Source organism: Sebastes umbrosus, chromosome 17 (assembly GCF_015220745.1).
Source record: "Sebastes umbrosus isolate fSebUmb1 chromosome 17, fSebUmb1.pri, whole genome shotgun sequence".
Taxonomy (NCBI): Eukaryota; Metazoa; Chordata; class Actinopteri; order Perciformes; family Sebastidae; genus Sebastes; species Sebastes umbrosus.
In genome coordinates, this window is record NC_051285.1 from 8174628 (window position 1) to 8191133 (window position 16506).

The 16506-nt window shown below is 40.9% G+C and overlaps 1 protein-coding gene across 1 annotated transcript in view; it reads left to right on the top strand.

The window, feature by feature from the left end:
• Positions 1 to 16506, top strand: part of jade2 (jade family PHD finger 2) — a 188828-nt gene that overhangs the window by 104978 nt on the left and 67344 nt on the right. Inside the window, exons 6-8 of the mRNA XM_037749207.1 lie at positions 2053 to 2264; positions 6399 to 6566; positions 11263 to 11379. Coding sequence (XP_037605135.1) covers positions 2053 to 2264; positions 6399 to 6566; positions 11263 to 11379 — 497 coding nt within the window. The remainder of the gene's footprint in view (positions 1 to 2052; positions 2265 to 6398; positions 6567 to 11262; positions 11380 to 16506) is intronic.

Below are 16506 nucleotides of genomic sequence, written 5' to 3' on the forward strand. Positions count from 1 at the left end.
TCAGTTTATTAACTCCATTAAAAAGTGTGACAGCGATCCCACAGTAATATGCCTCATGCACGTGCCCCTGCGCTCCAGAACGTTCGCAGCAGTCATCTGGGAGCGTTAAAGTGCTGCATAAACTTCTGTCAGTCACTGGGATTTGATTTACCCACGTGGGTCCTGATGATGCAGGATGACAATCACCAAATCTGTCCAATCAACGAGTTACCTTTCAGTCTGTATCACTTCATGTTTACTCCTCTTGGTTCATTTGTAAAAAAGTCAGTGTGAACAGGAACCGGACCAGAACTAAAATGCAACAATCATTTTTTCCCTTGATCCGAACCAAATGAACCCAACTACAGGTGTGAAAGCACCTTAGGCTCTACTTGTTTATGTGAAACTGCAGCTCAGGTTGCAAATAAACCCTGTTGGCAACAAGATGCCCAAGAACCAGTAAATAAAGTTGTTTTTTTATTTTTTATTTTTGGATGGGAAGGGATTGAGTAACATAAATGATAGATAGAGACACAGGATGCTCAGCTCCACTTTAAAAAAAAACAACCTCCCAACTGAGTGCTGAATCCTTCAAACAAATCAATAAATAATCCTCAACTACAGATTCCAGGACAGCAGAAGTTTCTTTATCGCTGCTTGGAGCATTCGGCAATGAGAGGCAATATGATAGTGAATCTAAAAATGATCACCTTACTCTTTAAGGGGAGGGTGGGCGATCTTGAGAATCTAGCAAGAGTACATTTGATTTTTTAAAGATGATCCAATCCTATTGTTAGTACTCACAGCTGTCGAGCTGGCAGTTAGTGAAAGACTCTGGTGACGCGCAATGAGTGCACGGGCAGAGTGCATGCAGGTAGGCAGACAGGTAGCCCATCCAGTCATTACAATCGGGCCAAATGAAATGATTGGACGGGTTTATTACAGTCCTGCAACGGCCACAGATACCGGAGAGATACCGGTCAGAGCATTTGATTTATTGATTGCTGTCGGGATGTAATGAGAATTTCAACTAATATAACAAAAATGTTTCTAAAATCTTTACCAACCCTGCCTTTTAAAAAGCCCTGTAAAAGATTTACTCAACTCTGCAGATTTGATTTGTGTTTGTGTGTCGTCATTTACAGCCTGTAATCACTATTTGTGACATACTACAGTCTCCTAGTAACACCATCTAAATGCTTTTTTTTCTCTGTTTTTGAACAGTTATCCAAATAATCCCCTTTATTTGAGAAAAAAAGCTATTTTTTCACACTAGATTTAATGCCTTGCTGTTACCCATTTTGTATAATTATTGTAATCTCGTTGCATGTAATGAGATAATAGTATTCCACATCTGTTTGCCACCGTCCTGGAAACCAGACTGTTTACTTTCCTGGTACCTCAAATACGTAATTTTTTTATGAGGAAGAAAGCTCGCATTTGCCAGTTAAATCAGTTTTCATCAACTATTAAGCAGCCTTAGAGCAAGGCATTACTTTGAGATGCAAATGGAGCAGGAATATTAATACTAATGCCGACACATATTGGCACAGTGAGCTGAGCTGTCGGCAAGAAGGGCTTAATGACAAATTTAGTCGTTTTTGGCTCTGATAGCAAATGGGCTCGTAGTCGCGGAGCACATGTAGCGTTTCTCTGCTCCTCTCTGGTTAGCAAAGAGTCAACTGCAACTCCACATACTCCCACATCCTGCAGCACATTTTATCCAAAGAAAACACAAAGTGACCTGTGTGAAGTGCACATGTGAAGGAAAGCTGTGAGCATTTCCAATTAAAGTGTGAAACAACGTGTTTTGGCCAAAAATAACTGGAATTTGGTAAATTGGCTCCCTCAGTTTGAGTTTCCTATGAGCAGCTTCCCATTACCGTTATGCCTGTCGATATCAAGAACTTAATGAAACCTCTGAGTGTTGACCTTGTTACTGCACTCTTACTTTTAATTGCTCTGTACGGGATCAGTATTTCCTCAAATATTCCTCCCTCCTATCAGCGCCCATGTCTCAACCTCTGCTTTCAACACGTCCTAAAGTTTCACTTTCTGTCCTCTCGCCGCCAGCATTACCGGAGCTGGACGAGCTGACGATGGAGTGCGTTCTGGTCGAGCTGGAGAGCGTGTGCGAGGAGAAGATGCGGCAGGCCATCGAGACGGAGGAAGGCCTGGGCATCGAGTACGACGAGGACGTGGTGTGCGACGTCTGCCGCTCGCCAGAGGGAGAGGACGGCAACGAGATGGTCTTCTGTGACAAGTGCAACGTCTGCGTTCATCAGGTCAGGAATTAAGGGATTAAGTGGTTTATCTCTCCGTTCAAGCATATGTGTGTCTGTGTCTGTAATTTTAAGTATCCTTTTGGCTTTTTAAAAAACTTTTAATCAACAGAATAAGAAATTCACTCTGGGAGAAAAAAAAGCTTCTAGATGCTGAAAGCGTAAATTTTAAATACAAAATCAAGGTTGTTCAAAAGACAAGGTTTTGCTGTTTTCCTCAGAAGCTGCCTTTCATAATTTAGAATAGAATAGAAAATACTCAACTGAATACTTGTTGCGTACAAAAGGCAGAAATTAATCTTTGGTTTGCATTGTGCAAAGCCTGCTATTAAAAAGGGTAAATTAAAACAGAACATATCACATCCAGAAAGGACACATTGAAACCCATCGACATAAAAACACAGTAGAAGCTACATTAATAGGAGCACCAGGTACTCGATGTTGAAGACTGAATCAAGGTTAATTAAATTTATATAAAACGTTGTGTGCTGAGGTAGCAAACTGGCTTCAAAAAGTAGCTGTCCTTCCGTACTGATTAAGATACTTTATGGCAATACATGTTTTTCTTTGCACAGTGGACTCTCTCTTTACTTTTGCCCTGAGGGCGGTAGCTGAAAGTGGTGATTTAAGGGATGACTGTGGTTGTCTATGATTTTGCCACTTAAACGTTGGACTGCTTTGCCATGGTGATGGGGCAGTGGGGTTTGTTTGCAGCCTGTAATTTTACTGCCCAGATTGACTACTTTGGAAAGCTTTGTCTTGCTTTTGACACTTAGGTGGTGCTTGAACCAGAAGGCAATGTTTAAGGTATAGTTCGGGTGTTTTGAAGTGGGCTTGTGTGAGGTACTTATCCATAGTAGGTGTATTACTTACAGTAGATGACGGTCGGCACGTTTGGAGAAACAGACAGTAGCATCAACACACTGCTGTGGACGGGGACGGCAGAAAAACATATTTTAGGCTCACCTAAAAAAAATAATATCCGTTTAAGTGTAAGCTATATTTTAAATATTTTCCGACAGCGAACTGAACTGAAAGTGAAACGTATCTATACTGTTTTTGTTTTTGAGCTTGCTGGCTTTGGAGAGAGCGTAGATAAGTTTCACTTTCAGTTCAGTTCCCCGTCGGAAAGGAGAAGGAAAGGGCTGTCTGACGGCATGATAAAGCGGTGAATATATTCTCAATGTAGTGTACACTTGAACAGATATTGATTTTGTTAGGTGAGCCTTTCTTTTAGGTGGCTAAAATATCAAAGATAATATATATTTTCTGCCGTCCCCATCCACAGCACTGTATTGCTTTGCTCCGGTGTCAGTGCTTCTGTTTCTCCAAGATAGGGGCTTGCCGACCGTCATCTACTGTCGGTAATACACTGACTATGGATAAGTACCTCATACAACACCCGAACTATCCCTTTAAAAATAAGTATACTTTCAATTTCGGACTTACTCATATTTTTCTCCCCTTTTCATCACCATGAAAGTATGCGTACAGGAGCAATTTCACAAATGGTTCTTTGACGACCTGAGGCTTGGGGGTGTTGCTGCTGTGTTTGCTTCACAGGGACACGGTGTTAATTGTTCTGTCGGCCCCGTTGGCACTAACACACCTTCAGTGTCGTCAGACTGCCTCTGCTTTCCTGCTGTTGTGACACTGGATGGAAATAGTTACCTCCAGCTGCAGACCAAATCTCATGTTGGTCTCTCACCTTGAATTATTTAGAAAAAGAGGGAATACAGGATCACCCCAGTCCCAAAACATGGAAATCTTTCATCTTATGCATGTATTCAGATGAAAGTGTAGCTTTTTATTCCACCGATTACTGACTTTATTAAGCAAAAAGATAGACTTAATGCATCAGGAGATGTAAAATACCTGTGGATTTGTCATTGTAAACACATTTATGTGCACCCAAGATACAAACAATTTTGGGACCAGTTAATCAAAACACTGTTCTATAGCGCCACACCACAGGGCACCTACAGTGTTATCCCAGTTTTTGTTAGTTAGAAGAAGAAGTAACTGCCAAGCATCGAGGTGTCATGGAAACAAACTGTAATAAGCAGTGAAAGAAATTGTCGCTCCCATGGTGTATTCAGTAATATTATTGCTTTTATAGAGTGAACACATTCAACACTGACTGCTGCGTCTTTAGTGAGGCGGTCTGTCTAACCTTCAGCAGGTATAAAACAGACCCGGCTCACTGAAGTGTTTTGTTTGATCAATAAAACCTTTCGATCAGTGAAGTGCTTTAATTGCTTTTAATGAAGATGAAGTCTTTGATGTCTCATTTTCTTTCTTCCTGTTAGAGTTAAGAAGTTTGTTTTTGTACTTTTTGTCTTCTTAGAACTGATGATGTATTCTAGCTTTACAGTCATATAACATGCAACGTCTGTTGAGTATGAGTGATTGCATACTGAGGCCTGGCTTGAATGTGCCAGCAATTATGTTTGGGGATGTCCAGGGTGTTTTTTTAACCTTGTAATTTCATTTAGACCTCAAATAAAGGAGTGATAGTTTGATTTGACTTGTTAGGAATGAGATTTGATAGATCTGACACAGACGTTATAGCAATGGAGGCGTTAAGAATGATTCACTCCCCGCAGTAGAGACCGTAAATCATATCTGACAATAAGGGCACTGGATCTTATCAAATATACAAGTCAGTGTGCTGTTATGTTGGCATGAAAAACGTTCAGGGCACCCCAATGTGCTAGCGGAAGGGGAAATGGGTGGAACGCTGATGTTACAATAACCTGCTGTGTTTTTAAAACAACACCAAGTGGCATTTTGAAAATGTCTTGCTTCCGTAAGTTGATGTAATTCTGGTTGAAAGAAATGTTTTGGGCGGGGACTATAATATGTGGAGGAATTGTTCAGGAGTGCATTCTTGTGTGTGTTATTGGAGCAGCAGTGAGCATAACCGTTTAAGGAGCTGTAAGATTAGTCAAAAGGGAGAAATGAGGAGTTTGTTGCTATGTGTTAATTTGCTAATTTTATATGATAAGCAGCTGACTGTAATTGCTTTTTAAGTTTTCGGTTTACATGCAGCAACCGCTGAAAGTATGCAAATATGAAAAGTACTGAGACGATGGGGTGGCCTTGTGGTGCAGCTGGTTAAAATCCTGTCTGGGTTCAAATCCAGCCTGTTTTAAATCATCGTTCTTTCCTCCCAGTCTGGCTCCTCTCTCACTTCTTTATTGAAGTAATTTAAAAAAAAAGTGAGAAACACATTTTTTTAAACCGATTAGGTAAAAGTTGTACAGAAGCCAGCAGAGGCTGTTTTTTGTGCGTGTTGGAAAATTCATATTATCCGTTTCACAATGTCCATGTGTATTCACTGTGTGTGTGTTTTGGGTTTAATTTCCTGATGGCATGGCCTGTGAGTGCATGGCACAGAGGCTGACTATCAAACCTCAGATGCTGCAGCTCCTTTGCAGTCATTTTATAATGACAACATGCCTTTAACAAAGAGAGATGAAATAATAAAAGTGATTAGAGTAAAAGAAGTAGAAAAATAGGGTTGGGAAAACCATGTTAAAGGAATAGTTCAACATTTTGGGAACTTCCCTTATTCGCTTTCTTGCCAAGAGTTAGATTGATAAGAAGAAGAAGACGATTGATACCACTCTCACATCTGTCTACTAAATATGAAGCCAGCAGCCGGTTGGCTTAGCATAAAGACTTGAAGCAGGGGGAAACAACAACACTGCTTCTGTCCAAAGGTAACAAAATCTGCCTACGAGCTCCTTTTAAAGTGACGTATTTAACCCGTTATATCTTTGTTAATCCATACAAAAACCGAAGAGGTGGATTTTGTTACCTTCAGACAGAGCCAGCCATAACGTGTATCTCATCACTTTGTTTCTGTTCTGTTGCTCACTCTATACTCTGTGATGTAAAGACTATTTCTTCTGTTGATATATGATGAGGAGCTCACTTCAGGGATATATTATATACCATGATGTTTAGTTCTTTGTTGTATATTTGTTTGCTTTCAAAAACAATGGAAAAAGGAAGCATGCTTATCTGGATGTCATGTATGATTTGAGGATCCAACCTTTCACAATAACAATATTTGAAACATAAAGTGTCTCTCTTTGTCTAACTTTTCTGTCTCTTCTCTCCGTGTCGCAGGCGTGTTACGGCATCCTGAAGGTACCCCAGGGGAACTGGCTGTGTCGGACCTGCGCGCTGGGCGTCCAGCCCAAATGTCTGCTCTGCCCCAAGAGAGGGGGGGCCCTCAAGCCCACCCGCAGTGGAACCAAGTGGGTCCACGTCAGCTGTGCCTTATGGATCCCTGAGGTAAGACCCACAGGGGGTCAAATGATCCAAATATAGTATGGCGTAGATAACTGTTCCACTTTCCTTTTTTTTGTCATGCTTGCCCCTCTGTGCTTAAGGTAGTCTTTTTCCACATGTCCTATATCTGGTGCAGGACTCGTTTCTTCCAATCAAAGATAGGCCTACCGTTATATATTGTCTTTATGATCTTCGTCACACACCAAACTAGACGTCTACTTGTTGCACTTAATGCCGCTGTTGATGTAGAAATTGGTATTCATGCCTCCTCTTTTACCTCTGAGTGTTGAATATTGGTGCACAGTGGCACAGAGTGTTTTTTTTTTGAGTGCATACAGCTGTAGTCATTGTCAAAATTAGTGTAAAAACTAGGGCTGTCAAAGTTAATGCGATAATAATGAGTTGTTGAAAATTCATTTTAACGCCACTAAATCTTTAAAACATTTTTTAACCACATTTTTTGGTTGTGGCGGGATTAGTTTTAAAGCCATGTCATCCCAACCATGTCATACTAGCTTGAAGCAAAGGAGGCTGAATAACCATAATAACCAGTCACAAGTATCATTAAATCAAAAGAAAAGAACACTTGTGGTGATCGGCTGCGAGCAAAACCATACAAATAGTCATTTCTTTTTCTAGATCTTGGCACAAAAAGGATTGGTTGCAGGTATCGTTTGACTGGAGAAGTTTCAATACTACTTGTTACTAGGTTATTCGGTTGATACTTTAAAGGTATTGAGTACTGATACCCAGCTCTACTTTTCTTGATACTATATCAAACCTACATGTAGTACCAGAAAGTATCCCTCCACTGCTGTTCAGCAAGGAAACACCACAGAAACACAAAGATTGTAATATTACCTATTTCTATACCCATTTAATGTTGTTAACCGACTGTTAAAGCATCATTCATTTCATCTGAGAGGAGGGATGATTACAGCGACCCATAACTCTTTTGATGTACATATGGTCTGTGAGTGTACTTTAAAATATCCAAAAGAACTTTATTTACGGGAAATGTGGTCTAGACTTTGAGAAACGCTCGCACCTGTCAGTTTTTTCCATTTGGGTTTCCTTGTTTTAGTAAATGCTTAAAATACTTCATTTAGCTTCTTCAGTCAAAACCTCACTCTCATCAGTCTGCAGATAATGTAAATTGATTCACGAGGAACCTGTTTGTCAAGCGTGTAGCCAAGCAGCCGCTCATTTCCACTCGATGTGTTTTGATGATACCTTTTGGAAACGTCTCATCTGAAAGCTCCAAATGGACATAAAGCAGCCGCTTATTTCAGAGGTTCAGGGACGGATGTTGCTTCATGCCTTGCACACACCTTTAAACTGTTAAGGCAGTCAGTCATGTGTCTTCAGCCTATTCAGGAACACACTCCACCAGCACATTCCTCAGTAATAGAGTGACTTTTGGCAGCTCAAACCTTTTACTTCTAATTGCCTTCTGTCACCCTTGATTGGGCTAATTGTTTTCGTTGCTACGTTCGCTTTTGTTTTCTCTTCCTACCGTGGAGGGAGAGAAAAAAAGATAATTTGCATGCCGTCTGTGCGTTTGTGTGTTTGTGCGCGTGTCCTCGCATATACTGCTCGCATGAGCTAAAGAGGCGCTAATAGCAGACGTCTACACAAATAAACACGCGGCACACGGCACACACATCACAACACTGGCTAGTAGATTTCTACTGAATATGATAGTAGTGGAAATTTCCAGAAAAGAGGCTCTGTGTGTGAGAGAGTGCCATTCATAGAGAGTGCTGGGTTGGATGCATGTTTGTGTGTGTGTGTTTATGTGCATGAACACACCACCCAGCCTTCAAACGATACAGCCCCCCTGCAGTGCTGTGTGTATAGCTGCCGTCTGCCCTCTGCCTTCAACCCCTAGAGAGAGGTCCCTCTTTAAACGGCTTTTCACAACACACACACACATACACACACACACACACACATACACCCATTCACAAAGACACGGAGCCCCTTTTTTAAAATGCCTTTTCATTTAACACTGTGATTTCCACCCGTCTCCACTGGAGTGATTTCAAATTTTGACAGTTTTCCGTCAACCGGCTTTGAAATGTGAAGCAATTGGGGCTAGAATATGCTAATCGGGGAATGGGCATGTTAAAGACCTGCATGTGCTTACACACACATAGAGTAATTATTAAGGCTGTCAAAGTTAATGCAATAATAACGCAGACTCTTAACGCCACTAATTTCTTTAACGCATTAATGCAACTTGTGATTTTTAAGTTGTAGCGAGCTCAGTTTTAAAGCTAGAGTGAAGAAACTGGCATCATATGAAATTAGAAAACCTGAGGAACAAGAATATAGGTTTATATTTGTTTAGTTTGTCCCACTGTTGCTTGGAGACTTGGATGTTGTGTAGGCAGAACAACATCTTGTCATGTTCTTCTTTAGTTTTAGCTAGTTATTGGTTCAATACAACCAAGTTAGTTCTTTTTTTTTTACTTTTGTGGTTGATTTTCTCCAGGCCTCCATCTCATCATGTTGATGAATCCATTGGTACCAACCATGTCATAGTAGCGTGTCTGTAAGATGACTAAATTATGCTCCAAACCTATGCTAAATTTTGGCCAGGAAAAACTGTCACTTAATCTCTGACCTCAAGATATGTGAATGAAAATGGGTTCTATTGGTACCAACGAGTCTCCCCTTTACAGACATGCCCACTTTATGATAATCACATGCAGTTTGGGGCAAGTCATAGTCAAGTCAGCACACTGACACACTGATAGATGTCGTTGCCTGTTGGGCTGCAGTTTGCCATGTTATGATTTGAACATATTTGTTATGCTAAATGCAGTACCTGTGAGGGTTCCTGGACAATATTTGTCATTGTTTTGTGTTGTTAATTGATTTCCAATAATACATATATACATACATTCGCATAACACAAGCATATTTTCCCACTCTCATGTTGATAAGAGTATTAAATAATTGACAAATCTCCCTTTTAAGGTACATTTTGAACGGATAAAAAAGAATGCGATTAATCATGCTTTAATATTTTAATTGATCGACAGCCCTAGTGTATATACACCCACACACATAAATCTACAACCCTGACTTTTTGAGTATTGACAAACAAGCAGAAGAGGAGAAGGTGGAGGAATTGTGTAAAGTGCAACCTCTCTGATTCAAAAAGTGGAAATCCTTTTGCCATCGATCGCTTCGCACATCAGCAGTATTAAAGAAGTGAACATTGACGGTGACAGCTGTGCCATCATTGTCTGAATGGCACTTTCTATTGACATCCTCAATGGAGTGAAAATTGACCTCTACTCCGATCGAGTGTGCTGTACAAAAGACATCAATAATAACAGAAAGAGCAGAGGCCGTGTGCTTGTTCTGTGAATGAGCAGACGAGAGGAGGGAAAGAAAATCCGATATAAGTACAAGTGGACGAAGAGAGGGAGGGGCACGACCTGCGGAAATCAGTCGTCAGCCTGTTAATGCAAGCGTGAAGGACAAGGAGAGAGGGCGACGCCACGAATGTGAGAGAATAAGTGAATGTGGAAGAGGTGGAATGGTGTTTGGAAAGAAACAGGCAGCAGAGGAAGGAAGGAAGAAATGGCACTTTGGAGATGAGTGCTCTCCACTCTGTTCTGCATGGCTGGTTGGCACAGGTCAATGACTTTTTGGTTGTATTTGGTGGAGAAGGGTTTTGGGCCAAAGCTGTTCTGAATAGACCGCTCAGAGAGAGTGAGTCACACTGGGCTTTACAATCCTGTTTTTCCAAGAAGCCCAGGTGTCCCCGCTCCGGGTCCAAGGACAGACTTACTAATTCCAGATCTTGGCTTTTGAAATTTGAAGACACTGAATAAATTATCATTCAAGCTACAATAAGTTGATTATTATCATTGAGTGGATGGTTTGATGGAGATTAAATCATTTTATAAAGTGAGGACCGTTATCCAGAGGAGGTTAACCTAGAGGCTTTTTGCTAAATAAAATGATGGGTGAAGTACGATCTCCAGCTGGAAATTGGTAATTGTTGTAATATCTATATTAATGAAATAACTGAGCGACCCAACAACTACCAATTTTTATTTTTATTTCTTATGTTTTTGGGTGGTCCATCCAGTTCATTCTCGGGAACGCAATATCTCTGAAACGCCTGGAGGGAATGTCTTCAAATTAGGCACAAACATCCACTTGTACTCAAGGATGAACTGATAAGATTTTAGTGATCAAAGGTCGCTGTGACCTCACGTCCATCCCACTCACGTGATTGTGATATCTTAGGAACGCTACGTTATCTATTAATGGTTTGGTCTACAAAATGGTAAAAAAAAAGGTTTTTCAGAACCCAATAATACGTCTTCATATTGCTTGTTTTGTTCAACCAACTGTCCAAAAATCCAAATATATTCACTTTACATTTGAATTTTTTATACAAAACACAGCAAATCCTCACTTTTGAGAAGCTGGGACTACAATATATTTATCATTTTGCTTTAATAAATGAGTCAAATGATTAATCTTATCTCAACATTTTCTATTGATGGACTTATCAGTAAATCAAATAGTCATTTCAGCACAAAAAAATATGAAGATGAAACCTGTTATATGATGATGATGAACAAATACGATTCATCTCCATACAATGTTGATCATTCATCACAATCCTTGCTTTGTATCATATGTATGTGTTTCTACTTGTTCCCTGCAGGTGAGTATAGGCTGTCCAGAGAAGATGGAGCCCATTACCAAGGTGTCCCACATCCCCGCCAGCCGCTGGGCTCTGTCCTGCAGCCTGTGTCGAGAACACACGGGAACCTGCATACAGGTACTTTATTTGTTTTTGTGCTCTGCTTTTCATGCATGTTAGACATGCTATTGTCAGTAGGCGATCTGTTCAATTCAAAGGGCGCGATTCAGAGAAAAGGTCGCAGTTAGAAATCCGTCTGCTACTTCAGCACCACGGACAGCGCCATGGATTTATCAATACACATCACATTTAAATATATACACATTTATCAATACCCGGCCGCTTCTGGGACGCGCGTCATGTTTGAATTTTGTTCTGACGGCTGCCGTCCACTATTACGAGCCAGACAGATGAACTGTTCATTTGGTTCCACCTCTTCATCCTTTTTCTTCTTCTTCTTACTCTTCCAATCGTCATACCATGTGCATGCACACTGTACATCATCTGCAGGTGGCGTTGGAATGAAAACAAGCTTGAAGAAAATTGGTGAAAGTTTGAATTGTGTGTGAAATTCAATATTAAGGTTTAACTTTTGGAGTTCATCCTTACAAACAGATGGGATGCACATCCTGACATAAAGCCTTACAGGCACACCCACACATAATCGTACACATGAGCACAGCAAAGCAAACTGTTTTAAAGTATAAACTCGACACACACACACACACACACTCTCATAAAATGTCTCTCAACAACACAGATCATCGTAGTTCTTAGCCTCCCGCTGGGCACGGGTGGATTTGTTTGAACCTGGCACCTCTTAAACATGCTGCTGAGTACGCAAACAAAACCCCTGCTGACACACTAACACTAACACACTTTACAGCTATAAGCTGGCGGACCATTCAGCTTTAAAAGTGCCCTCAAGGTGAACTGGATTCCTGAAGCCCTACGCTCGCTGTATACACATATGTGCTGGATGTATATCACCGTGTGTACCTACAAGTGTGTCCAGATGCTTGTTGATGCAGCAGTGAGGGTGTTTGCTGTCACAGTCTTGATGCTTTAGATTAACAGCGAGTCCTTGAGGCAGAATCACCCGTAGGGAGAGAGTTTCTCTCTCCTGTTTCCATGGCTGGAGGCAGGCGGCTGCACAAACACACTCACTGATCAGCTGCCACTGCACACAGGAGGTGGAGATGCAGCGCTACACGGCACCATGAGCAGCAGGAGTCCTGTGTGGGCTCTTAACGTAGAGGAAAGTATGAAATAGCAAATCAGTTTTCTGTCTTGAAAGGTTTAGGCACAGGAGAGTCTGAGAGAGAATAAAAAATATGTTGTCAGTCTTGATTTTCCCAGATTTTCTTGTGTGTTTAATGCAGAGTAGGTCAGATCAGAGTTTTTCCCTTCTAGACCATTTTTTATAGTGTAATCCACGTTGCTCTAACATACTTCAAGTTTTGGGTTATTTTGTCTTTTTGGCAATTTGGTGAAAACAAACTTTCGTTCGTCTAATGACACCTTCCTGTGTCTCTTTTTATGTGCTCACTCATAATGATAGTCGGGTATCTCAGAGAGTTCAGACCAAACTGTTTTGTATTTAATGACTTGCTGTATTATTGCCAAGTTCTCCAAGTGCGATGAGACTCCTAATTAGTGCTTTATCAAACGAAGGTCGATTGGAAAGGTCAACCAGTCAAGCCTGTGCTGTATTTGTTATATTATAGTGATCATATCCTCCCATGCATACTGTTGTTGTTATTAGTGTAGGCCTACACCATGTAGGACACCACATGAAAGCCTTAAATTCAGACAAATCAATGTCTGAGGGGGAAAAATAAGTTTTCAAATGAATATCGAGATAGTCCACGTAAGCCTAGATTCCCACTGGGCATGAAATGTTTGTAGAATTGAGGGAAATCAAAGGTTTTGAAAACGAATGGATAAAATATAGCATCAATATTCCTCAGGTGTTCAGCTCTTTCTCCGTCCAAGGATCAAAACTATGTGATATACTGGCACTGATCTACTGTAGCTGCGCTGTCAAGTCTTAAAATCAATAATTTCATCAGGATTTCTTCACTTGACAGGGTTAGAATTGAAAAGGTAGGGTTGGATTTTTATGACGAATGTCTCACTCCAAGGCATGCCAGTTTGAGTTCTTAAATTCTTGCCAAACAAGATATTTGGAGTAGATAAAAAAAAAAATCCTTGAAATTGCTGCTGTCCTCATGATCCTGTGTCCGGTGGCCAGCTCTTAATTATCTAGAACTGCTCAACAGATGTGTGTGGGAAGTAATGGTCTTAGGTGTTGTTTGTTATCAGACAAATTAAAACAGTTTGAGGTGCTTCTGTGCCTAACATCAAAGATGATTAAACTGATGAATGAATACTGTAAGTTCGTCGTGAAGGTGCGTTGGAAATCTAATAGAAATGAAGAATATGAATGTTGAGTCAACAGGGGTTTCTCTCGTTGTCAGAAACATGCCTCCTCATTTTTATGCTTCCGTGTTGGCGAAAGCTGCGGCCAGAAGATGCATTATGTTTTCGGATTGTCCGTCTGTCCGTCCCACTCTTGTGAACATGATATTCCAGGAACGCCTGGAGGGAATTTCTTCAAATTTGGCACAAATGTCCACTTGAGCTAATTAGATTTTGTGGTCAAAAGTCACTGTGACCTCGTTTTGGGCCATAACTCAAGAATTAATATGCTTATTATGACAATTTCATACAAGTGTCTAATTGGATAAAATGATGAAGTGATGACATGTTGGACAGACATGGATGTAAACTGCAACTTGACTGGTTGGCGGCAGCATAAGCAAGGCGTTAATTTCAGTTTATCAAACTTCTAAGAATTACAATTAGGAATGCTCTAAAGCACAAACCCAGGAGTGAAAAGGTTCCTTGCTTAGTGTGAAGAATAAGACACATGTATCAAGCAACTTACTCCTACTTACAGCAAAGTTTAGGCGTACAGTAAGTTTATTTGTTTGAAACATTCTTGTTGCAATTAACACAATTTATTGTGTTTAATATGTAAACATGAGGATGAATTAATTGGACTTTGGCTGAACTCGGACCAAAAGAAAAAGAAAGCCAAACTGGAGCAGGGAGGAGAGTCTGCTGTTGATAGAAGAGGTTCATTAGAGAAAATATAAAATTTCACTTTCAACAGTTTGATGTGCCCAGATCTCTCTCATAGGACAAAATAGAATATGATTAAATCAAAAATATGATTAATATCTTCTTTTTGTATGGTGACCTCCTGCAAAGGTTTGAAGATAACAAGCATGTTGTTATCCACAAACACCTACAAGTACTCACTCAGCATAGGCAATGATAAAACCATTATTAATGAATCCCTGCCAGAACAGAGCAGGTGCAGTCGAAAAGGCCAGATGAGTAGTTTTTGCGACGACTCTTATCAAAACGTACCAAACAACACATCTAATCGGCTCCACGCTGTGTTCAACCTTTCGCCTTTTGACACCAAATAAGTGAGAGCAGCTGCAGCGGGCTCACCCTGACATTTGGGGAAGTTGGTAATAAAACGGGTCTACAGTATAGACTGTAACTCCACTTTTTAACAAGATGATGTATCACTTTACCGGTGACATGTGACTACTGGATCACGCCACTGACTTTTCATACCATCGTCAACCTTTTTTACACAGCTGACCGTTTTTATACTCACAATTTTGTTGCATATCAGGCCAACTAGGCTGGGAGGGTATACATCGGTACTCACACTGGTTTGTGGTTTCACGTGGATTCATATGCATGTTCAGAAGTTATGTAAGTTGTAGTTCAGGCATTCTCTCTGTTTATCCTCCCAACACATAAATAAGCCTCGATACTGAGTCAACAAGACTCGGTAAAAACTGAGTATATGTCCGGACCGTGTAAGGTCAGTCTGTGAATTTGTAGCTAAATTGTTACACAAATAGTCAGTGGTCATGTCTATAATGTTAAATCCAGCGCTACATGTCCACCAGGTGTGGTGAGGACACTAGGGGACGTGCTGCTCCATTGAACTGGCTGTTCAGGCGGTGACGTACCTTTCCTAATACTTTCTGTTATTCCGTCTAAACAATCCACCAAAATCTACTTCTGAAAACATTTTAAGGAAGAAATAGGCGACGCCACTGCTGATTCTGGTTTCACCTAGTTTGCCAGCTTGGTCCAAGTTTTGTGAGTCGGACCTGTTGCGCTGTTGCATAAAGCTGAAATTTTTCAACTTTATGCAAATTCAGACACTCTCCTACTCGCCGCAATACTCCCACCATGCACTGGGCGACTGCTTCTCTTGCTTTCCATAGGAAATTAATGGGACGCACATAGATTCCCTCTGTCACCAAATCTGGTGGAACTACGCCTATAAAGGAGCATTCACACCGATGAGAAGAACCGCTGACACGTTTATGATTTTTATGTGTTCAGCTTCAAATAAAGCATTAATTGCAAGAGTTCAGTAGGCTTTACTGTTACCAAAGAGCTGCTGTATATGTGTTGTTGCAGAAAGCACTTGAGCCAGAGAGCGAGAGCGAGAGAGGAAAGGGGGTTTATGAAAACGTAGAAGTTGTTTCCAGACCGTAGAGTCGGTAGGATCAGTCAGCTTTTTGTCACCACGCTCATAAACAACACAGTGAAGATAGTCACCATCCTGCTGAATGCTGAACTCCTCTGAAAAGTACACGCACCGACCTGCACACACACACACTCACTCACACACACGCTGACAAATGTGCATGTACTTGCACGCAGTGACAACAACACACAGCCACACACAAAATCACACCATGCCTGGAGGGACTCAGTGGGAGGCCGCCTCTTAGTATGACCTGTAATGGATAGCACTGAGAAACACACACACACACACACACACACGCACACACACACATCCCAAGTTACCGAAATGTCAGCAGAAATGGGGGGAACGGTGTTTGTTGTGACTTGTCTCGTCTTTCTGCTTTGCTGCACTCATATTGGAACCTTGATAACACAAGAAATGGACCGAAAATGACACTTTAAAACAAATAGCTGTGACAAAGTGTCTGAGAAATTGTGTCTGTGCGTGTGTGTGTGTTTAAATCCATGTGTGCTTCCGAGAAAGAGAGAGTCGCTCCGAGATTGTAACAAAAAACGGTTTGTTTTCTATCAAGCATTTCAATCTGCTTTTCTTTTTAATGAACCCACAGACATAATTAACACTTAAATGGGATTTATTCTTCCCTGTTTCACCTTCCATTCTTACTATTTTCT